General features: G+C 35.5%; 3 protein-coding genes across 7 annotated transcripts; 1 reads left to right on the top strand and 2 right to left on the bottom strand.

Annotated features, from left to right (window-relative positions):
• Positions 1 to 253: 253 nt before the first annotated feature.
• LOC147298083 (Peroxisomal membrane 22 kDa (Mpv17/PMP22) family protein) lies at positions 254 to 4,801 on the bottom strand. The gene is made up of 7 exons (XM_086234934.1): positions 4,161 to 4,801; positions 2,960 to 3,100; positions 2,753 to 2,866; positions 2,477 to 2,650; positions 1,545 to 1,660; positions 712 to 796; positions 254 to 611 (listed from the first exon to the last, which is right to left on the bottom strand). Exons 1-7 carry the CDS (start codon positions 4,665 to 4,667, stop codon positions 606 to 608), a joined length of 1,143 nt encoding a protein of 380 aa, XP_086091060.1. The 5' UTR covers positions 4,668 to 4,801; the 3' UTR covers positions 254 to 605.
• Positions 4,802 to 6,590: 1,789 nt separating this feature from the next.
• Positions 6,591 to 12,133, bottom strand: LOC147298084 (Cyclophilin-like peptidyl-prolyl cis-trans isomerase family protein). Of its 2 annotated transcripts, none has more exons than XM_086234923.1 (12): positions 11,854 to 12,133; positions 11,018 to 11,275; positions 10,843 to 10,932; positions 10,136 to 10,231; positions 9,491 to 9,598; positions 9,185 to 9,234; positions 8,374 to 8,476; positions 8,077 to 8,130; positions 7,530 to 7,688; positions 7,281 to 7,403; positions 7,049 to 7,098; positions 6,591 to 6,944 (listed from the first exon to the last, which is right to left on the bottom strand). In XM_086234923.1, the coding sequence occupies exons 1-12, from the start codon at positions 12,037 to 12,039 to the stop codon at positions 6,833 to 6,835; spliced, it is 1,389 nt and encodes a 462-aa protein (XP_086091049.1). In that variant the 5' UTR covers positions 12,040 to 12,133; the 3' UTR covers positions 6,591 to 6,832. The 2 variants fall into 2 exon arrangements, with proteins under 2 accessions (XP_086091049.1, XP_086091052.1); XM_086234926.1 differs by having other exon boundaries at positions 11,018 to 11,283; positions 11,854 to 11,994.
• Positions 12,134 to 13,823: 1,690 nt separating this feature from the next.
• CLUB (TRAPP II complex TRAPPC10/CLUB) lies at positions 13,824 to 26,973 on the top strand. 4 transcript variants are annotated; one of them, XM_086257510.1, is made up of 21 exons: positions 13,824 to 14,094; positions 14,522 to 14,751; positions 15,638 to 15,819; positions 17,026 to 17,206; positions 17,502 to 17,592; positions 18,498 to 18,658; positions 19,299 to 19,388; positions 19,539 to 19,700; positions 20,025 to 20,086; positions 20,278 to 20,368; positions 21,109 to 21,275; positions 21,426 to 21,639; positions 22,128 to 22,673; positions 22,775 to 22,987; positions 23,184 to 23,577; positions 23,695 to 23,785; positions 23,905 to 23,989; positions 24,675 to 24,864; positions 25,153 to 25,451; positions 26,228 to 26,321; positions 26,454 to 26,973. In XM_086257510.1, exons 1-21 carry the CDS (start codon positions 14,031 to 14,033, stop codon positions 26,627 to 26,629), a joined length of 3,783 nt encoding a protein of 1,260 aa, XP_086113636.1. In that variant the 5' UTR covers positions 13,824 to 14,030; the 3' UTR covers positions 26,630 to 26,973. The 4 variants fall into 4 exon arrangements, with proteins under 4 accessions (XP_086113636.1, XP_086113654.1, XP_086113646.1 ...); XM_086257528.1 differs by having other exon boundaries at positions 26,231 to 26,321; XM_086257520.1 differs by having other exon boundaries at positions 21,112 to 21,275.
• Positions 26,974 to 27,282: the final 309 nt, after the last annotated feature.

Raw genomic sequence — 27,282 nt, forward strand, 5'->3', positions numbered from 1 at the left:
CACTTGTTGTACCATACAATATTGCTTTACCAATCAAGATGCTTCATCCCCTTAGCTTAATGAGACACAAGGTTTACAAATTTCAACTCACTTTTGGTTAGTAAAACTTCCTTCTTTTTTTTGGCCAAATTGGTTAGTAAAACTTCATTCTCACACGAAGTGTGTGTTAATAGGCTAGTACAAAGAATAGCCAATACCACGAAAATCAGAAGACACCCAAAAAGCATGATAAGATATCCGAATCAGAAGGATCTCTATCCAACTACTTCCAAACTATATAAATCATGTCATTTTTACATTAATTAGCTTTTAATTTTTGGGTTTTTACATATATCAGTTAAATGATCTACAATTATATACGAGGAAACTCGATGCATGTAGAAGGGAAAACTGTGTTATTTAACATACACCTGCAAGTTCTGAGATGTGTGCAGTATATATACCATAATCAGCCAGCCCAGGCATATCTCCACATTGCTAGGTATTTCACCTTCTTAAAGTCACAGTCCATCTTGTTAGTGGATTTTACACCTCAACTTTCTCATTGAGCACATTTCTCTCTTTTATGTGTTCCTCTCTTTATCTTCTGGTTGTCTTCAATTTGTTTACTCCTGATGAAGGGGGAAGTAGACAAAAATAGTTGGACATCAGAATTGTAATCTGCAGCTCTTATATACCCGAGAAAATCAGCGTAAAAGGGTTTGTATATACCTCAAGAGGACTTATGTTTGAAGAACTGGTATTTGCTTCTGCCGGTGCCTCAGAAATCCTTGCTTCTGATTTTTCATTTGAATAACTAGCAAAGAGAAATTATGACCCATGTTAGACATGAAACCTACCAAAGAAATGATGATGATGACGGAGCACAAAGCTAGGAACACAATCACTCAACACACTTTGTAATCACCCAACAAATACCCTTTAGGTTTAAACATTCTGAAATATTTAATGGTGGAATGTTTTCCTATAAAAATTGAGAGCAAAACAAATTGTGGCCAGGACATAGCCTATATGATAACTGCACCTCTTCAGATCCCCCAACCTCCCAAATATTGTTACTGATTAAAGAAATAGAGAGCAAGACAAATGAGAAGAATCACCAGATGAAGATCATAAAAACGGTCAAACTCTATACACAAATATAAATTCCTAAACCCGACACTATAGAAAAAGCATCAATAGTATACTTATCTGCCACTTAATTACACATCACATATACCTCAATTTTTCAGATTTTTTTTTTTAACTAAACTTCTGCAACCAAGTCTTTTGTGAAGAAAAAATCATCTATATTGCACAACCTGGTTCTACCAGACAAAAACCTTTTTGCTCCTACAAGCATACATGTCATTTATACAAATAGGCAAAAAAACAAAGCCTATTTAAACTGTTCTTTAAAAGTATCATTAGTAAAATTAGAAACCCATGAATAATTCTAGTGAGCATAATTATTTAGCTATGTCTTTTAGGAGGAAAGAAAGTCATGATCTTCAATCCTTGGCATGCATTGGCGAAAATACAAATAATGGATATTAAATACTTACGTTGAGAGTATAGTCACCCAAATTAACTCTACACAGTCCACCCATAAGAGCCTTTGTTCAACAGGGACCACACCATAGGTAACGAGATGAGCAAATGGCCAAAGCTTCCAACCTGCCTGCATAACAAATCACATTTCAGAAAGATGTCAATGGTCAAACAATTACATGTTCTTTTAACCAAAACTTTAAACAAGGAATATGTAACTTCTAAAACCAGCAGCACTTTTGACACATGACCCAGACCATATAAAACAAACAGTTTTTCAAAAGTGTGTTTGGGAGTTTAGTGAGGAAAAAGCATGTTCTGGAGTTTAGGGTTGACAATTTTTCTCATCTGGACCATACATGGTCTGCTTGATTCTGAACCAAGACTAGTTGCAAAACGAACAGTATTATTTAAAGATGGTTACCAAGAACCCAATCAGTAACAGTTATGTGTAAAATTCCTAATGATAAAAATTGTAAGTTTCTTTGAAAACTGTACTAACCAACTAAAACTTTCGCACAATCTAGATTCATGTTCATTTGGACAACATTTTTTAACCACCCAATCAAATGTAAAAGACTATAGCGGCTAGAACTCTTGATAAGATAAATAGCACTGAACTCCCTACTCCAAGGTTAAAGCCACATGGACAGCAAACAGCTGATACAAAATATACATTCCAACGCATAGTTGCATACACAAACATTGTTTGATTGACAAGTCACAGAACCATGCTCCAGAAGTCAGATAAAACTAACAATTTAAGTTCTAATTGATTAAAGACTTTGGACAAGGGATCCTGACTTTTCCAATCTCCACAAGCTAGAGGAAGTAAAAGGAGAATCAATTAGGTTTCAGGATGTTTGACTCTAAACACTCAAGAGAGAATGCAACGTTAGTACTTCTTTTCCCGAAAAATAAAAAAGAAGGCAGAGGATTCTCTTACGGTCAGCATGGGCCAGAATGTTGCTTTAAGTTCACTGAAAATATTGATGGGGGATTCAAGACGCAAAAGTCCCAAAACTGTAAAGTAAATGCTGTTCCATACTGCTGCCCATGCAGTTTGGTCGAATGCTACTTTGGCAGGAACCACCCACCAGGCTTGGAAAGGAAATAGCTCCTGCAACAAGTTTTAGTTGTTAAAGAAACAGGACTTTGAAAAGAAAAAAAAAAAAAAGAAAGAAGGTAAGTTCTGAAATAAACAACTACAGAAGAAATTTACCTCGCAAAACTGGTAATAGTAGTGAGAGAGGGAACCATGTAGAGTAAAACCAACCAGACCTGATCTGAACATTCGTGCCCGGTCGAACTCAAATAGAGGTTTTCCTTCAAAGCACTACAAAATTATAAGACAGGCATTATGCGCACTGTAAAGAACTAACTCCACCAAGTAGAAGACTTCAAATTTTACTTCACAACACCAACAAACCTGAGCAATCCAGTCCCCAACAGAGTACACCACACCACTAATCACCATTTTGGCTAAAACTGGGTTTGTCTTGAGAGCTTCTTCATAAGCAGACCAGTTGTGTTGAGGTGCATATCTTAGGATCTCATATAGAGTCCATCCCTGTAAGTAAACCAACACATAAATCTCAGCAGAAATACAAGAGCAGCTGTACATGGAAATGGAAAATAATATAAATAAACAGAGCCTTACCCTGAATAAATAAATGGTTTAAAACATTCAAACAATAAATCACAACTTATGATGAAATTTTCTAAACTATGAATTAATTGGACAGGATCAAACAAATTGCTTCATACCACTCTAGCCATAAGTGCACAAGTTATCTTCACCAAATTCAACTTCTAGAAATTGCATGCAGCAATCTCCAAGTCCCCCCCCCCCCCCCTCGTGCCAATCATTTTTTTTTCAGTTCTCTTTCTTCCAGTCTCACAAGCAACTCATTTATCTCACCATGTTTGTTCCAAACCTGTCATTATATGGCAGTGTTGTTCCGTGATTGTCATTTTATTGTGCAAAATCATCTCAGATTTGATAAACAATTTCAGGTCATGTTTTCTTTCGGATTTAACAAGTTTGAACAATCACAATCCTTCAAAAGCAGTATCCACTTCATTTGTTCCACCTAGGTTATAGAAGAAACATCTCACTCTCGCCCCCCTTATGGATGATCATATCAAGATAGCAAGTTTTACTTCATTAATTTGACTATACAACATTGATCTACCACAAAGCATACCCTTATAATTCAGAACATTGTCACACATATTTAGCATAAGACAGGAAACCATCTCCCACAGCTATAGCTGATACAGCTCAGGTCTAATCCACCAAATAAATTGAAAATCTTAGACCTTAGGACTCAAAGAGCATAAACCCAAAGAAGAAAGCACTACAGACAATTGATAAAAACTCACCATCAAATGAAGCAACCTAAAAGGACCAGAATGAAAAAAACCAAAAGAGAGAGGTCCGTTTGAAAACTTTTGGAGACCTAACAACAAACTAAGTACCAACTTCACCCCAATCCATATTCCTTATCATGCTACACATTAAGTTTTCACTCACTTGACCACAGAACACCATGATCATATATTAAACAAGACTCAATCACATAAAAATAAATAAAGAAAGACAATCAAATATGAAGGAAGTTGCTTACATGCCAGTAATCCTGATCAATTGTGAGCAATTTAGTGATAGCAAAAGTACCAGCCGCAAGCACAATAGTGGCATTGATAGTCCTATCTATAAGCCTCATCAATTCCTCACACTCTCTCTCATTTCCAACCCCAGATGACCCAAACCCACCAGCCCCTTCAAAGGAAAGCCTTCCCTCACTTGCTCCAAACCCACCCACTTGACTCACCAACTCGCCCTCCAGACCTTCACTCTCCACTCTGCTCACCACCATCCCTTCCTGCTGGTCCGTACAGTCAGAGCTCTGAACTGGGATCACATCGCACTCTTCTTGTTCAACCACAGCGTTCAAGACCCACCTGTCTTTCCGTTTGTTTCCCGGGAAAGTTTGGTGCTTTGAGAGTTTGGGGCTGTAAAGGTTGGAGCTTGAGATGGATTTTGGGAGAACATTAATGGGTTTACTGGGTTTGGGTTTGGGTTTTGGGAGAGAGAGGAAGCTCTGGGGAGCTATGGAGTGGATGGAGGCCATGGCCGTTGAGACTGAGTTGGGAGAGACCGAGTTGAGCCTAAAGCCTGTATTTGACTATTTGCGTCTCCGGGTTGGAACGTTGAAGACGATTGGTTTTCATATGGTTGTGTTTGGGGGTTGTGATTGGGTGTGTTGGTTGTGTAATGAGTTTATTTCGTTTTGGAGTGGGATTGGAGATTACTTTGGGATGAACAGTGATTGGAGCTTTTGAGTTTGATGTGGAAGTGGTGTGGGGTTATCATTGGGTAGAAGTAATGGGGTGTAGATTGTTATTGTGGGGTGTGATGTGGGGGATATTGATTTTGAGGGAGAATTTTGATGAAATGCAGTCCACATGTCAAGGATGGTCGCTGAATCAGAGATTCAGAACAAATTGATAACTTAATAAATTAACAGATATAAACAACTGGAAGTTGACTGTATATTCCCGCGGGAAATGATGCCGTATAGCTCTTTTTCCTATGGCTTTTTTTTTTTTTTTTTTTTTTTTTTTTTCCTGTTTTGGCTTTTTATGATTCATAATTTCATATCATTTGTTAATGATGTAAAAGGTTAAGAAATGTTTTTTTTATCTGATAGGGAAAAGAAGAAATTACAAAGAAAAACCTTTACTAATTTGAAAACTGAAGATACCTACAAGAGTAACAAGAGTGGCCTTGAGAGTGGTGAAATAGGTAGCTGGACCTTAAAATGTAAAAGACGTTCAAATTTTATAGGTCTATTGTATATTTATATACTATATAAGCTTAAGTAATGCAATTGTGACTTTTTTACAGTTCGGTTCAGATTTTCAAAATCTCAAAATCGAATCTAAAAACCTCTTTTCTTAGAAAGTAAAATCAAATAATTTCAGAATTTTTATAGGACTAAAATTAATACAAGCATCTACAATAAAATTTGCTTCTCTAGAAATATGTTTAAATATGTTATTTTCATAGTGTTATATTCTCAATGTAAATTCTTATTAAAAAGATAAGAAATACTTTTTATTATTTGGAAATGGGAGATTCCAAATTAAGAGTTAAAGACATCCAAATATACAATATTCCAAAAAATTACCGTATGGGCTGAGCCAACTGGTTTGATAGAATCAGCCAAGAATCGTCGAGAACTCAACCATCATAGTATGTGGGTCCCCTGTGATCCAACAACCATTTCATATCCAATAGTTATATCCACATGGTTGTGGGTCCCTGGACCCATAAGTAGCCCAGGTACTCTGGAAATGAAAGCTACATATCTGAAATATCTCATACCAGTGATTCTAGATAAAACTTTGGTACTTTGGCCAAAAAAAAAAAAGCTTTGGTACAAATGTACAATGATTCTAGATAAATTTGTAACACAATATTTTGGCTGCAATTTTTGTATTCCATTCAATTTTTCATGGTCATGCTTATGACAAATGTATATTCTTGTTTTTCTTGTTTTTGTTTTTTTGCTCAGGTAGTTCCTGGTATAGGACTTTTCCACAGCTTTGTGGTTGATTTGTTGCATGTAGATGTGGTTGACAACAAAGCAAAAATTAAAACATAAATTGGGTCTACATGGAATTACCAGAAAGGCAGTCTTTGGAAAATTCTGATAACAAGTTTGAAAATCCTGTGTTCATATTCCAAAAGCTCCCACCTCGTTTTGAATTGCAAAGTTAGGCAATCTATAACTATTTTGTTCTGCAAAATTAAGGAACTTAGCTCCAGCTTGAAGAGCTGGTTAATCAACACTCATCACAGTTGAAAAAGGGCCTTCAAAATTTCAGCATTGTCCGGCCAATAATGATGGTAAAAACAAAGAAACTACAATTAATGCTCTGCCAAATCTTTAAAGAGGGAAGAAAATTCAAACTTACTGGAGTGCTTGTCTGTCCAAACTTATTATCGGTTATATAGTCAAAGCAAGACACACAGGGAGAAGAGGTTCAGGTACAGGAATCAATGGAGATCTCAAACCCTTGGGCAAGTATAACAATTTTCAATTTTCACATGAGACCCTTGAGCTTCAAACCGAAACAACACTATCAAAGTGACACATTAAATCCAAAAAAGAAGAAAAAAAGTGACATAAACTCGACAACACAGCCTGCACCAAGAAAATCAGGGCTGATACCTTCTAAAATACAACAAATACAAAGAATGAAAGAAGTCCTGGTTTTACAAGAGAACAAATCACTTCTCATCTGGCAATACGAGACGATCTTGACCTTCGACCAGCTTTGCAGATCGAATCACATCTCCGGTTTTTATCTGTGAAAGAATATCTCTCCCAACAGTTGTGTATCTGCTTATTAAAAATGTATATAAGTGAGTAAAAAGAAACGCCTAGAACTATTTCATCCAAAACCTTGAGTTTAGTTATAAAAGTTTAGGAGTCAAAATAGATACCCAAAAACTGAGAATTCCCCTTCATCAAATGATAATCCTCCCAAGCCAGCCTATAGGATAAATGTAACATCACAATGTAGATGACACAATAAGGAAGAAAGAAACAATAATGTCACTTTAAGATGGAAGAATCATGAACTGATGGATCCATACTTCTACAGTTTCTGGTTAGTCTAGAGCTTGCCAGAGCCCCAGTTCTTTGAATAACTTAAACAGTGTGGTTTGCACTTACATTTCTTTTGTCATAAAGGTAGAAGAAAAACTGATATGGCGATGAATACTCCTCAGAGACTTCACTATGTGCCATAGCAACTGCTCCATAAACAGATAGTGGAAGAATTGGCAATTCTCCATCCTTCCATGAGGGAAAAAACATAGAACAAAGTAAACATGAATAAACTAATGAAAATAATTATGAACAGGAAAATCATTCTGTTGATCAGAATTGATAGAGTCATAATTGTATAAAGCATAAGCATACCTGCACATCTAATTTTGTTCTGTACAAGGGCTCAAATTGCCCAGATGGCTTTATCTCTAGAGGAACACTATAACCACTGTTCTTGTCAAGACCATTGCCTGAGAGAACAGCTTGGTCGGTACAGCTGAGCTTTGTCCCATTGTAGGCCTCATCAATTACCTGAAGAGATAACAATGGATGTTTCACCCGGGTTAAATTCATATGACTGTCAATAAAAATTCACAAGCTCTATTATAACCAAATACTCAAAAGATGATATCAACAGAAGGCTAGCTGAATTATAATCAGCCGGTTCAACTGCATAAGGATTACAAAGATGGCTTGGCATAATTAGACATTCATTTGATATTAGCATAAAAGAAAAATAAGCAAACTCAACAAAATGTCACTCTAACTACTTGAGGCTAACAGCTTTATCCTTCTCTAATCTTTACACTTTGGACTATCTCAGGCCATGTCTTCTGTCTGTTAATAACAAGAATAAGCAACATCCATCCCCAAAATATAGAAAATTTCATGAGGCCAATGTGAGGTTCAACTACCTTACCAGTTTTGCAAAATTCCCTGCTGTTAATGGTGCTGAATATCCATCTATAACAACCTGTACACAGGTTAATTATCAGTTGACATTAAATTATTAATACTAGCATCAACATCCATTTAAGTACGTAAATTTCACACAAGTGAATATTGCTTCAACATTCAACAATAAACTGAACACCAGGAAAAACACAAGACCAGAAGATTCCAGATATGCTAATCCTAATATGTATCCACATAATAATGTAATATAACCATCCAGGGCATAATATTATCCTTCAGTAGAATATGAGATTTATTATACCTGAATTCTGGCAATCTTTCTTGATTCACCACCAGCTTCTGGAGAAAATGTTGAACCATCCCCTTTCTCGATGGTTAGTTCAACAGTTCCTCTCCCTGTAAGCCTACAAGTCTTGAAAGAAAATATTAATATTCTATTTACAGTTAATAAATGGTCTTATCAATACACAAATGTATAACTCCCCAGGAATTTCAATTGCGCTTATATTCATCACTGTAGGAATTGAGTTCAACAGCACAGATGATGCCATTGCAAAGCCTATCTAATATTTATTTTACATGTGGAGGTCTTTCAAGCATAGATGTGGTAAGTCAGTTGCATATCAAAGATCAATCTTAAATCAGACTGATATAAAAAACAGATGGAATCATATTTTTAACCCTCGTAAAAAAGAACAATACAGTTTCCATTGGACATCCAGAAAACTTATATGTATATCAAGTTTTGTCCCTTTGCATCAATATACTCCTTAGTCTAGGGATCTATGCTACATATGAAACAACCAGCTCCAAAGAACCAGCTTCAAAATATCATAAATATATTTGGCTTAGTAATCACTCATAATCAGCTACATGAGAAAAATAAATAGAAACTTACAAAACTAAAATTTTCAGATTAACGAATTTCGAAATGATTTTCATGATGACGAATGTATTAAAAATTAAATAATATACCTACATGTGTTTGGTAAAGAACTGTTTGAATTGACAAGGCTAAAAACTTCAATTTTTAAATTTTCAATTGAATGAAATATCATTCCCCAAACAGAGAGAGATATCATTCAAAAAAAAACTATTGAGACAATACTGACCTTGGGTATCTCTGGTATTGCTCGGGCAACAAAAATGACAGGCCTGGAGCCTGTTGCAAAAAATATCAAGTTATGATCTTAGACATGTCATATTGTCCTAATAATACAACTAGCTCCTATATGTGACACAGGAAAAAATAGTAAAAAACTTGGAGGTTTCCAAAGAGCATGACTGAAGCGATAGTTTTTAGGAATAATATCTAGAATCATGCTATGCTTTTGATGAGGCATCCATATGTTGATTCAGATATATCTAGTTATCAGGTATAAAAGAGGCATCTAATGCTATTGATTGGTTGTAGTTACCTGTAATAACTCAAGCTCAGCAATGGTATCCAGTGAAGATGCGAGGCCTACAGATACTCTATCTGCGTCCTTATCCTTTACACTTCCAAGAAGAGCTTGCAATCCATTCTGAACTAAGAGAAATTCAATAACATTCTTATTGTTTCTGCAGTGTACCATAATAATCGAGTTGTCATGATTATGTCAAGTAACATGCAGAACCATACATTTACTCTCCTGTTTCTTTTCTTCTCCATAGTTTATTATGGGAAGCTAGGATGCAGAGAGTAACAAATTTCCAGTAGAGTTAGAGCAATGTAAGCAAGGTTTTCTGTTTTTTTAGAAAAAAACCTTCAGTCCAATGTAAGCTAGAATTTTGATTTTCTAGCCAATTCCCTAAAACTGACTGTATATCATGAGAAAAAAAAAATAGTCCAAGTTCAAGTTGACCTCAAAGACTAAAAACCAAATGTGTAAAATTGAACTTTGCAGCCGAAAAAAAAAAAGTGTAAAAGTGAACTATGAAACACTCAACACTAATATCAATGTTGTTTTTCCTTCTCTTCTTTTAGTCGGATATCATACGTGGCATGACACATAAAAGAAGATGATACTATGATAACTGCCTTCTCATGAATTTCTTTCTTCCAAGGGACCTTCACATACCTTTCCATCAATAAGAGATGCATATAATGTGGAACCCCTCTCCCTCAAGTCCGTTGGTATACTTGCGAAAATTGAATCCTTTTCATCTGTTGCTATCTAAGGTAAGGAAAAAGAACTAAGAAATTGTAAAATATAGCATACATGTAATGTATTTGTAAATGTAGGATTATGATTAATGTATAAATGAATAGATAACCATATATCTCAGAGGAGTTACATGATGGAAAAGTGGGCACATCAGATTTGCCATGGCACCTATTACAAAATTCAAATTACAAGTTGCAGAATAGAATAACTGAAAAGAGAATGTGGTTTCTACATTCTGATGGTCTCTACTCTCCACAATTACAATCAATATGTAAAAGGGCACATCAGATGATACAGTATTTGCTGCCAGGTGCCGTGTCTGGGCCCTTGGGGGGCCTGGCATCTCAAGATATGAAGACGTTGTAGAATGAGAGAGAGAGAGAGAGAGAGAGAGAGAGAGAGAGAGAGAGACCATGACAAAAATGCAGGGGAAACTCTCTTAAATTAATAACACTAAAATCGAGATCTCACAGAATCCTAATAGAATAAATCTAATTTATCGTAATAAAATGTATTTGCATTTTCAAACAGCATTAATCCTTGATAAACAGTTGCTTCCCATTTTAAAGTGTCATATGAATGCCATCACTTTTTTAACCAAGAAATTAAGCAATAGATACCTTTAGAGCTTTCTTAACATTTCCCTCCATGGTCCCATAAGGCTTTCTCTGTGGAATTCTTAGCAAGTACAAAATCTCCTCTAGAGAATCCTAGAAATGGAAGCAAGATGGTCTCTCTAAGTGATTAATGTCAGAGTTAAGAAAGCATGTATTAAAATCAATAAACAATAATAACCTGCATGGCCTTCATGTTTGCATTTGCAGGAATAGCCCTCCTTAAAGCTAGTTCTCCTGTTCTGGGAACCTTGGTGTCTGGAGAATAAAGAACTGCATTTGCAGGTGCTATAGGCAAAAAGTCCCAACTAACCAAAGGAAGTGGAGAAGATATTTGGACAAACACAATGATCACAGCAATTAGACTCTCAAGTTTCTTTTTATGTCCATAAGTTGACATGTAGGAACTGGTAAGAGTACCATGCTGGTCTTCGATTTCCTGCATGACTGAAAACCCATGTCAAGAAAAGAAAGACCTCACAAAGGTCAATAATTCCATATGTTCCTACAATGCAATAACTTCAAAATCCTAAGCCACTGAAATAAGTGAATCACTGAGCTGCATTTCACTCTCCTTGCAGTGACGTAAAATTGACTATAACAGAATAACACTACCTTTATAACATGCAATAATTAAAATAAAGGACAGAAAACCAATTAAACTTAAGAACTGTATAACAAGTTACCCCATAAAAGGAAACCAAGGTTCTTTAGTACCACCTTATAGTTTACTACATTGTGTTCTTCACCATGACTATTGAACTTACCACCATCTCTCATCATCAAATAAAGAAAGTAAATATGATGAAACAAAAGTAATGAAGCTGCAGAAAAGAATATATATTTATATATTTATATATGTTGGTTCTGCAACTACTATAACGATTCCAACATTTGTGGGTTTCACATGGCACTCACAAGTGGGGCAGCAATCATAACAATACCAGAGCTTTTACAGAAACCCCACAAGATATATAATTGCAAGAGAACCAGTATATGACTAGGATCAAAACCAACCTCTGGGTGATTCTTCTTGGGCATGCAATGAACTCTGGAGCGGCCTGATCTTTCTGGGTCTTTGCGATTGAAGCAAAATACGAAATGGGTTGGCTTAAGATTTTGCCTCCGAATAATAGAGGGAGCGATGCAGACATTGTGAGAGAGCTTGTGAGAGATGATGGCGGAGGATAAAGGGAACGCCATAGCTACTGGAGCTGGAAGTTGGTAGTTGCAGAGACGTTTTGGCGCGCCTCATCCGTTAAAGCCTATCTGGAATTTTTAGATGGGTTTTGTATGGTTGTAGATCGGAAGTTTCCAAAATACCCCGAATACAAGACATAGGAATTTGGAGTGGGGTGTCAAATACATGGCCAGCCCAAATCACACAAACATATAATATGGTTTACTCCATCGATTTGATCGGACTACTAACACAGAGTTGTGTATAATTTATAAACGATAAATATTACAAGGTATAAATATAGAGAGACATGTGAAAGGCTCCACAGAAAAAATAAAGAGAATTATGAGAGTTTCTAAGAAGTGGAGAGCCCTGTATTATGAGAGGGCCTCTGCTAACTTAATTTGATACATAAACTAAGCTAATCATGATACTAATATCATGTTAAAAGAGATCTACCAAGCATATCATATAGAGTCACATCAAACATTGTACAGAAAAACTTGAATAGACTCCAAATATGACATTTACAATAATCATACTCAAAATTCAACATGAAACTATCACCTCAATTTGAAGACTAGGGGAGTGTTTTCATTAGGGGTGGGCATTTATTACCGAATACCGAAACCGAACCCGTACCATACCGTACCGTGTCAATGTTATACCGAAAAACAATACCGATTATATACCGTACCGTACCGAATCTAAATCGGTATGGTATAGGTATGAAACTTTCAATACCGTGAAATACCGTACCGTACCGATATAATTTTAATTTAATTATTTAATAGTTTTTTAATTAAGTGTTGCCATATTAGTGGCTATTTGGGCAAGTCTATAGACTATAATAGAAAGCATATGCTTTATATACTTGGGTCTGAGTTGCTGTTGTGTTTTACTGTTTTACTCTTCCTTTTGTCATTGTTGTAGTTTCTTTGGCATTGATATATATATATATATATAGAATGGTGTGTGATTTATGATCAGTTGCTTTCTTTTCTAATTCTGTGTTTACACTGGTTGATGATGAATTGGGTTAGAATTATATATGTGCTTAATTAGTCGTTTGATGGTTAATTAAAGATCAATACCATCGGTCATAGTTCACAACAGAAATGAAAGGAACGTACAAGTTGGGTTTTGTTTTATCTTTTGGTTGGAAAAAAAGTATTTCTTTTTGGTTGTTAAATATTGTTTTTTGACAAAAAAAAAAAAGAAGTTTAAAATGTTGGTATATACCAAAACCATACCGAACCATACCGAATTCATAAAACACTGGTATGGTATGGTACAAGTTTTAAAAATGTCCATACCATACAGATACCGTACCGAATAAAAATTTCGGTATGGTATCGGTATGAGGCTCATACCGTACCATACCGTACCGTGCCCACCCCTAGTTTTCATTGTCATTATTTTGGATTGGTTAACCCATTTACCAAGACAAATATGTACAATTTTACTAAAATGAAAACTGTTTTAGCAATGGGGAAACAAATATTTTGTGTCATTACACATTTTATCTTTTATTTATTTGAAACGAGGCTTGAATCTTTTTTTACTCTATTTTAATAAGCTTGATTTAGAACTCATTGTGGTGTCACTACTCCATTCATATTGTCATATTGATAGTAACCTCAGACCCAATCAGGAGCCAACGGGCGAGCCAGATGGTGAGATTGAATGGTCCGAATGATGAAGCGTGATGCATCGCGAAGCACTAGATCTCCGGACCGTAAGAAAATGAACCGGACCTTGAAACTCCGAAGCAAAGAAAAGAAATAAAAATTGACAATAAAATTAGTCGATCGCGCATTCCCACAAGACAGTGAGAGCAAACCAGAGACACAGTTACAACAACCACGGAACTACCTCACTCAAGCTCTCTCCCTCTCTATCATATACATATACGTATCACGTATTCACGTATGTATGTGTATGAATAGATCTCTTTCTCTCTCTACATTTATCATGAAAAATTGCATATGCTTCGTTTAGATCGAGGTCGAACATGGCGAACTATCTTGCTCAGTTCCAGACGATCAAGAACTCCCTCAATCATCTCGTGATTGCAGGTAAATCAATCTCACAATTCTACAATCTCATTCATGGTTGGGCCTTTTTTTATTTTTATTTTTATTTTAAATTCCAGCTTAATGCTCTTGTTGAGTTTTTGTTAATGATTTTCCGCATTTGGAGCTACTGATCTTCATGATTGCTAGTGACCTCTCTCAGATAAGTAATTACGGGTGTTAATTTGGGCCATTTGGTAGTAGAAGCAAAAGTGCATATTTGTTCGAGTATTGGAAAAACAATTAAAGTGGTGCAGCAAATGCATTTTGCCCATTGATACCTTGAATGCAAAATTCATGCTCCTAGTCTGTATTGAATTTAGAACAACTGAAACAGATTGCAGCTATACGTGTTTGTGCAGTAATGGTATGTGTCATTGTCCTCGTTTCATGTTCCCATCTAACAGTTTAACTATCAACACCTTTTCAGTTGAAGATGTGAGCGATTTGTGGCCTATTGTCAAGAAGGGATTTGAGGACCACTTGCCATTCAAGAGAGCTTGTTTAAACAACAAGACTCGTAATCCTGTGTTTTTGGAGAATTTTCCTGCTGAGTTCATATTAACAACAGATTCAAGACTTCGTAGCCGGTTCCCACAGGAGCAATCATTATTTTGGTTCCGGGAGCCATATGCAACCGCGGTCCTCGTCACCTGTGAGGTAAGATGCAATCCCCTTCACCTCACGTATTCTATGTAATTATTTCTATCCAATGGATAGTATGTTTAATATATTAAGAGAACTGTGTTTGTCAATTATATAAGCGAAATGTCAACTATACTTTTATCACATCAAACAATTTTTGTAATAGATTTAAAAACTAAGGTTACGATAGTAAACACCCATAGCCTGCTAACTAATGCTGGGGTCTGAGAGTAGTGTGACTGTGATGGCAGTGGTTTTGATGGAAAGTGTAGGAAAAAAATTAGTGTAATTTCAAGTGATTTAAATTTATTACCACATATATCTATCAATATTTCTATACCGAGAATTGAATAATGGATCACAAATCCAAACCATGATCTGTTTTCTTTGTGAGCTAATCAAGATTTATTGAACAGTAATTGCAACCCATTGCAAATGCTAAGCATTTATGTTGATTAAGGCCTCACCATGTTGGCACTCAAAACTTATCTCTCTCATTCCCCTTCCATTTTGCTCTATCTAGAAACACATATATAGTATCCATTTGTATATGTTCCCAGTCTCACCCTCACCCATTGCACATGCTAAGAATCTATGAGTAGATGTTCCTATCTGGACCTGATGGAAAAGGGACCCAGGCCTGGGTGTGAATTATGAAGTTAGTGCATGTGACAAACAACTGATCTCTACATTTTGCTAAAACTTTACTGTGGTCAGCTTGAGCCAGAACACTAAACGAACCAACAAAAAAAAATAATGCTCAATTTTTTCTCTAGTCTCCTGCAGATTTGATATACTTGTATTTCGTTTGTGGATGGAAATTCTCTCAAGTTTTTCTGTTTGATTGTACTGTTGCCAATCTAATAGTTCAGTGACACTCTTTTTTTCTTCAATTTATTAGGATCTTGATGAGTTCAAGACCATCCTTAAACCGCGCCTAAAATTAATTGTCCAAAATGATGAACGGGAATGGTTCATTGTTTTTGTATCCAAGGCTCACCCGAATAATGAACATGCCACCAAATTGGCAAATAAAGTATATGCCAAACTTGAAGTTGATTTCAGCTCCAAGAAGAGAGAAAGGTGAGCTTACTGCTTTAGAAATCAAATGTGTTTTCTTGTTTTGATTGATGGATTGAGTAGTGTTGAAAAATAAGTACTGTGACTGTTTCATATTCAAATTTTCACTTTTGTGTATGATACCTAAATTTATTCACGTTAAGCTTTTCCTAGTTTTACCCCTCTGTTTGAAGGTGTTCCAGAGCGATTATTTTTAAAATGGCTCTACAGTTCCCAAAAAGAGGCTGGACCAACTTATTTATAGAAATGATAATATGCAGAAGCCTGCAGAAGTTAGCTTGAGGCTAGGTTGATAAACAAAAATGCAAGACCTCATTCTGTCCCAGAACCCATCCTATGCTGAAGCCAGCCTGTACAGGAACTACTCGGACTGTATCTGTTGTTTTTTTTTTTTTTTTTGGGTTACAAAGGGAGGCCAAGGAAAGAGGCCTAAAGGGGGGGAGGGGAGATCGAAGCCCGGTGAGGTGGGGGCAGCACAACTGCTTGCCAACTGGCCTACCCCAAGTCCTCGACTGTATCTGTTGTTTGTGGAACAACTTAGTATAATTTAAAATCACCTATATATTAGTCAGTATTTTGACAATACTCAACTGTTACATAACTGCTTTGTTGTCAACCAAGTCAACATGCAATATTGGGAATTTTCTTTGTAAGAAAAGAAAAATTTGAGCACAACGTTGATATTAATATCACCTCTTGCCTCAATGATTGTTGTGAGATGAACTTGGCAACCATCTCTTTCTTCTTAAATAGTATTGTATATTCGACCACCTCACCATCATAATAACATAATTGGGTTGGGTTTTAAGCATACCTATATATATGGAATTTTTCTTTGCATTTCTTCTTTTTTTTTTTTTTCAATAACTTGCATATGGTATATTGTAAGTAGATTAATTATGAAATCCCTCTCTCTAGTGTTTTTCTAATTTTCTGCTCAGCATTTTTAATTATATAACATAATATTTTGATAATATTTCTTTGAGTTGTGTTTACAAAGTAGATATCTTCATGTACTATCGATATATGTTATATATAACTACTAAATGATATCTATATTAATATTACATAATATGTGATGCCAATTATCAAACATAATGGTAAATGTTATGATTTTGTGCAGCACTCCTATAAAGGAGAATATTCTTTTCTAAAATTTATTTTTATTTTCCATAATCATTTTATTTTATCAACAAATGGTTTTCTCAGGTGCTGCAAATTCGATTTATATTCTGAAGCAAACTTTTGGGAAGACTTGGAATCCAAGATAATGGAGTGCATCAGAAATACATTGGATAGGCGTGTACAGTTTTATGAGGATGAAATACGCAAGCTCAGTGAACAACGCTTCATTCCAGTTTGGAACTTCTGCAATTTTTTTATCTTGAAGGTTGTTCTGATCTCAATTTAAGGATGGGAAGAACTTGATTAAGTATGCTTTGGGTGCAAAGAGGATTTCACTGATTGTTGATTCAATCATAGAATTTTTCTCTCATGCATAAATCGATTGGATTGAAGAACTTTTCTTTTGTTTGACTTATGTTATAAATGTACATTTTAAATCCTACTTTAGACGATTATAAGGCGCATGTCCCACAAGCTTTTGTCTCTCCAAAATCCATACAACTCTAGTTATTCATCAGCTTCTGCATTCTGGCTTCTTATACAATTGCTTCTGTTCTCAGGAAAGCTTGGCTTTTATGTTTGAGATGGCTCATCTTCATGAAGATTCATTGCGTGAATATGACGAACTAGAAATTTGTTATTCGGAAACAGGTGCATAATGCATTTATCTTATTTACCACTTTTGGTGTTGAGATATATGTTCCGCTTTCTACATATCCCAATGAAAATACTATCTTTACATGGAACTGCAAATGTCACCTTCAAGTACATGTATTGGGGATCTTTGCAACAGTTATTTATCTAATTATTTTAGTAAACTTGACCCTGCAAGTATATTAGTGATATATTTGGGGATTTTGACTGAATAGTCGACTAGTGTGTTTATCTTTTAAGCTTACTTTATGAAGGCATGACAGTCTTCATGACTTGGGGTGTCCTTGTAATGTAAATAACTAAATATGAGCAACCATTGACTGTTGTAATTGTAATTCTACTTCTTATATTAAGTCATTTATACATATCATTCTATTAGTTCAAGATTTGATCTCCTTTAGGTTAAGTTTGGTTGCTGATACTTCTCTTCATGTCTTAATTTTTGTTCGGACACACTCTCTGTCAAACTTTTGGCAGTTTAGAAGTTGTTTATATCTCGTCAAAGGTAACATGTTGTACATGCAAAATTTTGATCTCCTATTCTTTAGGGAGCAAAAATTCACGTCCATAATTCGTTGGCTCAAAATCAAAGGACTAATATTCAAATCTCAACATTTTTTAATAAATTTCAACCATTTGAGTTTGATCCAATGATTTGTGAGCATGAATTTTCATGTTCATCGGTGAGTACGAGATCATGGGCCATGGCTATTTTTGTGTGTATGTATATATTCCTATACCTGTTCCGAAGGAAAATAAAACTTGAAAATTCATCATTCTATCAAAACTTTGGTGCTTTTTAAATGGAGAGATTTAGACCACTAATGGGCTTCTTTTTCTCTTTTTCTTTTGTGTGTGTATGTATTTAAGAGACCAAAATGAATCTTTTTCATCTAATGCAGTTGATATGACTGGAAAACGGAAGGACTTTGGGGGAATTGACCATGGTGATGATCAGGCGGCATTGCTTAATTCTGGAAACAAACCATTGACACAGATTGTTCAAGATGACTCATTCAGGGAATTTGAATTTAGACAGTATCTGTTTGCCTGTCAAGCAAAGGTATGCCAGACCGAGTCAGTCCTATGACCTTAAATTTTTTTTTTTTTTTTTTTTTTGCATAAGATAAAAATAGTACATAGTACAATGCAGCGGACAAGGAATCCACTATCCTAAGGAATTCTAGAAACAAGCTCTAGGATATTATGAAAGCCAAAAAGAACAGAGTACACCACTGTAGTAAAAACAGCATAAACCGAAACCTAAGACACAACAGCCTCCCAATTTGACATAAGTCCTAAGACCTTAAATCAGTTGTATAAAAAACAATTAAAAAAGACAGTGATGTCACTTAAATAATTCTATCTGTTTAGCTTTGTCGACAGTCTAGTATTATACTGCATTGACTACGGTGGCTTACTTTCAAATATGCTGCTTATTTGGTTGCTGGAATCCATTAGTAACTCATGTAAAATGTATTTAGCCTACTATAATAAACTGCTACTCCATTCCTTCTGATTCAAACTGCAATTCCTTGTGCATTTAGCCTACTATGATGTCCTGATGCCTTTGAGGAATGTTCTGTACAGGTTTTCCTTGTACAAATTTCAAATAGGAAATTAGATTCATTGCATTCATTTTCTAAGTAGGAAAGTAGAGCCTTTTTTCAGAATCTAGTTTACAAATACATGGTTAAATGTAGCTTTTATTCAAGCTGAATCGCCCCTTTGAGGTTGCATTAAGGGGATACTCATTCATTATAAGCTTCTCAAAGGCTCTGGCTGTTCATGAGGTATCTGATTTTTTTTTTCTTTTCTTTGAAGTATTTTTTACCATAATATCATACTTATCTTGAGCTTCAGTATGAAATTATCATTTCTAACTTTTCTTTTTTCTTTTCTTTTTCCTACCTTTTCTGCTCTCCTTTTGGAGTTTTTCTCAGAATATTCTACCTTTTTGTATGCGTGAAGTTTGGGTAATAACAGCTTGCATCTCCTTAGTCAATTCAACTGCTTCACATTATAAGGATGGACTTGCAGCATCTGATATAGAAAAGGAGTTTTACCGCCTTCAGGGTGACCTTTATTCACTATGCAGGGTTAAGGTAGTTTTTCTTATTGTTTCGTAAGTAATAGAGGAACTTTAAATGTCATTTGGTTTTATTTATTTATTTATTCCATGATACACCTTTGTTGGAGTGCACTGATACAAGTGTCTAGAAACCATTATTGAATTGACAATTGAGATTCATTAGAGACTTTGTTTTGGAAATGCTGGCACTTTACTGAACACATTGACACAGCGTTGCGTATCTTTCTTGGTGATTATGCAGGCCGGTCATAATTTTTTTCTTTTTTTTTTAAATATTTCTTAATTTCAAGTTTTCTGTAAGAAAAGGCTTTTATAACTTGAATGTATGTTTATGCAGTTCATGAGGCTTGCGTATGTAATTGGATATGGGACAAATATTGAAAGGAGTCCTGGAAACAGGTACAGACTTAATCTTTGGAGATGAAAACTACTTTTAGAATCTCATATTGGCTCCTCATTGTAGCATTTTAGAAAGCTTCGCCATGTAATTGAAGCAATTGCCTTTACCGAACCAGAAAGTTGCAGATGCTTTTCTTCACTCATTTTCTTACTTTACCCTTAAAGTTTTTATTTCTTTTTCATTTGAACAGTGCTTCACTCAGCATGCTACCCTGGCCCAAGCCAGCAGTTTGGCCTTCAGTTCCACCCGATGCTTCATCTGAGGTGCTAGCAAAAGAAAAGGTAAATAATCAATATGGCACAAGTTTATTGAAGCCAGAACAATTGCAAGTTTCGTGGACATGCTGTCCACTACAAACAAAATAGCCACTGCAATAAAGCTCTAACTGTTAATCAACAACAAGAAGAAAATCTACATAAGAACTGCTTTCCAATCTGCAAAAAAAACCATAAACTTCTACTCTTGGAAGGTTCATCGTTTATTGTTCTTGCATTTTCTCTTCCCATTTGACCTGCCCATAATACAGTAAGAAGTTGTGGCCGTGGTAAAAGGCATTCTAAAACCACTCCTTGTTACAAATTTGTGACACTTATGCTCCCTTAGATTTTTCTGAATTCCCGTTATGTCAAAGTGTTGATATTAACAAAAAACCATCAACATTGGAAATGATGATTATACCAATTTTTGCCTTGAAAAGCTTTGTTTGACCTATGTTTCATGAAAATTTCACAATTGAACTTCTAATCCCTCATAACTTCTCAAATTTGAACATATCAGTTACGTACTTTAATAATTGTAAATTTACCTCATCTACCACCTTTATCAAATCCCCACAAGGATATAAGTGTCATCCTTGTTACATGGTGCAATCACAGGTCTTGTATATGAACTTAAACCTTGAACTGATGATAATTGATATAGCAATTTCACAGTTTATCTTCTAAAGTTGCTATTGTTGTACAATTGGCTTTATTTGAGTTTGTTGCAAAGGCATTTCTTAACTTAAAATATCCTTTTTTAGCAGATAATTCTACAGGCAACTCCAGCAACCAAGCATTTTGGTATTCGGAGAAAAGCATTGCCTCTTGAACCTTCTCTACTATTACGTGAGGCTAACCGGAGGAGGGCTTCTCTTTCTGCCGGAAATATATTTGAAATGTTTGATGGTCGCCAAAATTTTATTGATGGGTAATGGAAATTCAAGAATTAATGTAAACATAGTGCTATCTGTTCTTAAGAGATTCGTTGTTTTTTATTAAATATTTGATCTCAAGAGTGTTTTATGTCCTTCAAAATTGCATATTTGAGTTGTAATGTAGTCATGATATATGATGGCAGTTCAGGTTCAGATGCATCATTTAAGATGTCCTCATTACAAAAAGTACAATCAAGTGTTATGTCACGTACTAACTCTTCACCTGGAATTTCTGAGAGCTCAATTGATCAGCCCATGAGACTTGCAGAGATTTATGTTGCTGCTGAGCATGCTCTACACAATACAGTTTCTAATCCTGATCTATGGAAGTCTTTGTCATCTACAGAGGAGTTTGAGGTATGAACAGCTGACTACTACATACATGAAGCATGCACTTTCTTATCTGTAGTTTACTGACCATGCAGGATTATTCAAATGATAAATTCCTCTATAGATCCATATGATTTTCAGTTACATATGTTTTTCTTGTTGGCATCTCCATTTTATCAAATGATAAATCCCTCCTTACTTACAAAATTTTAGCTACATATAAAGCACTTTTAGTATGAAATTTCTACTATTAAAGTTAGATTCTTTTTCTTTTCCCATATAAACAAAAAGTTAAATTTGTTTCCTTTTTTCAAAGCTATATAACTTAGAGAAGCTAGATTCCTAATTCACATTTTCACATTGTTTGACTACTCTGTGGGTTCAGTGTGTTGTTGTTGAATTTATTAGTCTCTTTCTCTCTCTCTCTCTCTCTCTCTCTCTCTCTCTCTCTCTTGTGACAACTTGTGCACACACATTCATTCATTATTCTTGATTATAAATTCTGATGTTGACAGCAAAAATATCTGGAGCTAACTAAAGGCGCTGCAGACAATTATCATCAATCCTGGTGGAAAAGACACGGAGTTGTTCTTGATGGAGAAATAGGTGCTGTCTGTTTTAAGCGTGGCAACTTTGATCTAGCTGCAAAGTCATATGAAAAGGTTTGCGCCCTTTACGCAGGTGAAGGGTGGCAGGATTTATTGGCAGAAGTCCTGCCCAATTTAGCAGAGTGTCAGAAAATACTTGATGATCAAGCTGGCTATCTATCATCTTGTGTGAGACTGCTTTCATTAGATAAAGGCTTGTTTTTGACCAAGGAACGCCAGGCTTTTCAGTCAGAGGTTGTTCGCCTAGCACACAGTGAAATGAAGCAACCTTTGCCACTAGACGTGTCATCATTAATTACATTTTCGGGTAATCCTGGGCCTCCATTAGAGTTATGTGATGGGGATCCTGGTAATCTATCGGTAACATTCTGGAGTGGCTTTCCTGATGATATAACTCTTGATTCACTAAGTCTCACATTGAATGCAATATTTAGTACTGATGAGGTTGCTAAGGTATTTCTTGGACTTGAAAATGCATTTTCATCGCAGCCATTTCAGCTTATAAGTTATATGAGCACTCTATATGACTTGGATTATTTCATCTGATATTTCAGCCGTTAAGGAGCTCTACTGCAATTGTACTAAAGCCTGGTGAGAATACCATTACCTTGGATTTACCCCCCCAAAAACCAGGTTCATATGTTTTGGGGGTTCTTACTGGGCAGATAGGGCAGTTAAGATTCAGATCTCATAGCTTTTCCAAGGGTGGCCCTGAAGACAGTGAAGATTTAATGAGTTATGAAAAGCCTCCTAGACCTATCTTGAAGGTTCCGTTTCTTAAGTATAGCTGTGTTTCTAACCATTGTATACCAAATTTTTAGTTTACCACTGTTCTTTTATTTATACCTATAATAAATTTGTATCCAGAATCAGTACATAACTTTGAGATGAAGTTTTCTTTCAGTTCATTTTTCTAAATGTACTTGTGATATTTTACCATCTAATTGACCTTTTCTTTCCTAGGTTTTCGAACCGAGACCTCTGGTTGATCTTGCTGCAGCTATTTCTTCTGCTTTGCTTATAAATGAACCTCAGTGGGTTGGGATTATAGTAAGGCCCATTAACTACTCTCTCAAAGGTGCTGTATTGTATGTTGATACTGGTCCTGGTCTTAAAATTGAAGAATCACATTTTATTGAGATGGAGAGCTATGCTGATGCATCAAAGAGTTCAGTTGGCATGGCCGACTGTAATGGTACTCTTAAACATAGTTCTTTAGCTGTCGATAAAGATTTTGAGCGGTTGACTCTGTGTGATGGTAGAGTAGAGTTTCCAGATTGGGCAAGCAATTTGACGTCTATTTTATGGATTCCAATTTGTGCTATCAGCGAAAACCTTGCAAGAGGATCATCTTCAGGTTGCAAATATGATGCAAATCTTTTGGTTGTGTTCTTATAATTGTGTGTTCTATGTGTATATGATTTTTGTGCTTCCAACTGTTTACCTGTATCTGACGCATCATGTTTTATTGCAGTGGCCTCCCAGAGACAAATCAATTTGGATGGAATGAGGACGGTAGCACTGAAACTTGAATTTGGAATATCTCACAATCAGATATTTGAGAGGCATTTCTCATTTTACATCATCCTCTCAGATCTTACTTTAGATTATTTTCTATTTTCTGTTCTTGGCTTTTCAAAGTTATAAATGCCTTTTAATAATTATTAACCTGTGTGATGCGCAGGACCATAGCTGTGCATTTTACTGATCCTTTCCATGTAAGCACGCGAGTTGCAGATAAATGCAATGATGGTACTTTGCTTCTGCAGGTATTTGTTATTTAGTTTTCACAAGCACTCTTCTTTATGAAAAGTTAATAATCAGTTTTCTGTAATGCAAAATGTATGGGTTAGCCCCCAAACTTGAATTTGGGAATATCCACAACCAGATATTTAAGAATTATTTGTTGTTTGCATATCATCCTTGCAGAATTTCCCTGCAAATTCTGTTTCCTTATTTTCTTTATTGTTATTATCATAAATTTTTGTTTGTTTTAGTAGTTATTTATTTGTCGAATAATCACCTTGCCTGATGTGCAGGACAACATTTAATAATAATTATTAGTTTCATTTATACCTTACCATCTATGGTTCTTAAGAAAGCGTATATATTTTCTATTCCTATGTATTCAGGACATACTGATACTGCCGTAGCTTGGTGGTTGGATCTTTAAGATGTGACATGTGTGATCCTGTGTATGTGTGTGTGTGTGTGCGCCAAAACATGGAAATTCTGTCCATCTCCTCAAAATATAATTGTAACCAATTATCTTAGAATGAATGATGCTTTTGTACATAGCCTGGATATGATTGGCGATTGCACTTTACCATGTTAGGTTAAGATTTTTCTAGCAATTTCCAAAATAAATGCTTATAGATCCTTGAAACAGCAGAGGTTATTTCAATATGATATTTGTTTCTTCTTTGATGTCACGTTGGTTGATATTACTTCCAGGTGATTCTACACTCTGAAGTGAAAGCCACATTGACTATCTATGATGCTTGGCTTGATCTTCAAGATGGATTTTTTAATACTGGACAAGGTGATGGGAGACCAACTTCAGGCTACTTTCCACTTGTTGTTTCTCCAAATTCTAGAGCAGGAATGTTATTCAGTATATGCTTAGGGAAGGCAAATGTAGAAGGTATTGATATTCATTTATGTCATAAATTCTGGCACATTTCTACGCTCCATTCTTTGAGTCAGCCCAAGCAAATGAATGCATGTTGATGAGTTTTTTGAAAATTTTACAATTACTTCCAAGTGCTAAAAGATTATTGTATAAACCAAGTGCCAAAAGGTCACTGCCTTGTCTTCAATTTGATTGCTGCCAATTTAGATTTAGTTTTGAATCTATTCATATTAAACACTATCTTGCATTTGACATAAACAATGTATCTTTTCATTTCGTTTCTTTTTTTTCTTCCTGCAGATGAAGCTAAGGCTTTTCAATCAGATAGTATCCTCAATATTAGATATGGGATTTCTGGTGATAGAACTATTGGAGCGCACCAACCTGTGGCTGCAGAATCTTCTGGGCCTGAGGGTGCTAGACAAGATTTAATTTTCAGAAGTGCTCTTGTTTTGCAAAGGCCTGTGCTTGATCCAGTCCTGGCTGTTGGTTTTCTTCCTCTACCTTCTGGTGGCCTTAGGGTTGGGCAGCTTGTTAACATGAAATGGAGGGTTGAAAGATTAAAGGATTTTGAGGAGAACAAAGTTTTCCATAACAATGTAAGCATGGCGTGATCCCATTGAACAAGTTAGTTTTGATGGTCAAATCTTATGATGCTGAAAGTTTACTCCTTTTTTTATTCTTCTTTTATTTCTGAATGAACATTATATTAGTGTTCAACCGTTTTTATGCCAAACAGAATTTCATATAGTTGCAATTTAGTTCATTTAGTTGTTTCACTCAAAAACTGGGGTGGTGTCATATCTGGTCCATGTCACCTTTTAGTGAAAAGATTTGAAATGTTGCATAACCATTTGGCCATGGTCAACAGAAAAATTAGTTACTGTGATATTTATCCTGAATATTATACCTCCATTAAGATGGTCTAATGTTGTATGTCATTCATCTCTTTTTTAAGGTTTTCAATACCCCTTGATCTTTAGGTTTCTTATGCTTCATATACCAGCTGTAATAAAAATCTTTTTTAAGGACCTTGAAAGTAAAACCAACATTCTGCTCAACTGAATCTAAACTATTTGGCTAGGTTGAGGTCAGCTTGACAGTTTAGGAAGGTATAATTGCATAATTAGAAATACATGTTGTACTTTATCTTACTCATTTAAACTGGATGAACTGGAGTAGAGCGGGATCATGTGCATCTTTTAAGTGTATTTTTGAATCATATCCTGCTACCTTTGCTAGATGCCGAATGAGGGTTGTGTTTGAACTATCATTTGTTAAAATCTGAGTACTATAGGCAATTATGACCCACTATAATGGACTGTGCAATTCTCAACAAAAAAAATTATATTAATAATTTTTAGTGCTTGTGCAGCAGGATGAGGTGTTATATGAAGTCGATGCAAATACTGAGAATTGGATGATTGCTGGGAGGAAAAGAGGGCATGTTTCTCTCTCCGCAAAGCAAGGTTTTGTGAACCACTTAATCTCATGCATTTGTTTTTGTTAAGGAAAATATCTTGTGGCTCATAGCTAGGAAAAAATGGTTTTACTTGTCTCTTTCTAGTGGCATCTTCATCAAATTTTTCTTGCCATGACAGGTTCAAGGATAGAAATCTCAATATTATGTGTGCCCCTGGTGGCGGGTTATGTTCGGCCACCTCAACTGGGTCTGCCAGATGTTGATGAATCAAATATAAGTTGCAATCCTGCTGGGCCTCATCTGGTTTGTGTCTTGCCTCCAACTCTGAGCTCCTCTTTCTGCATTCCTGCATGATTGCTCTCATCAGCCCAGTTTCCTCTCCTGGGTTCAAGTTGCCTCAGGTCATTATAATTTCCACTCTATACGGTTGGACATGTTTCTGATACAGCTATAGAGATAAAATTAGGTTTCCCATTTTGATATCCTGGGAATTTGTAAATCTGTAATTTCATTTTTTTTATTTTTTTTTTGTGTGTTTCTATCAGAGTTGGAAAATCAGCTAGTTAGTTGAATTAGTTTGCATTAGGTAGTTCTGAGTGTTTGCTTTATTTGACATCCTGCCTTGTGTATAGCGGAATTTGTATTCTTCCTGTACAATTCAGTCTAGAGATCCACAAAAGGCATTGATTTTTTTGGTTCATTGTTGTAAAAATTCATTGATTTGATAGAATATTGAATTCAGAAGTATACTGATGCTGTTGATTAAGTTGTATATTTGGTATTTTGGTTTCCACGAGTTCATAAAGTTGATATGATTGAAAGCTTAAAGCCTATGCTGTCACCTCATTTGTGGGTTATAAAAATGTATGAATAATTGAATATTAATGTAACGGTGTAACCAACATGGTTTTTTTTTTTTTTGGGCAAAATCTGAGTAGCATTCATTTGGGACCATTCTTATTTCCTGGTTAAGAATACCAATTATTTTAAACACAAATTCTCGAAGT

The sequence above is a fragment of the Dryas octopetala genome, chromosome 1 (assembly GCF_963921425.1).
Source record: "Dryas octopetala chromosome 1, drDryOcto1.1, whole genome shotgun sequence".
Lineage (NCBI taxonomy): Eukaryota > Viridiplantae > Streptophyta > Magnoliopsida > Rosales > Rosaceae > Dryas > Dryas octopetala.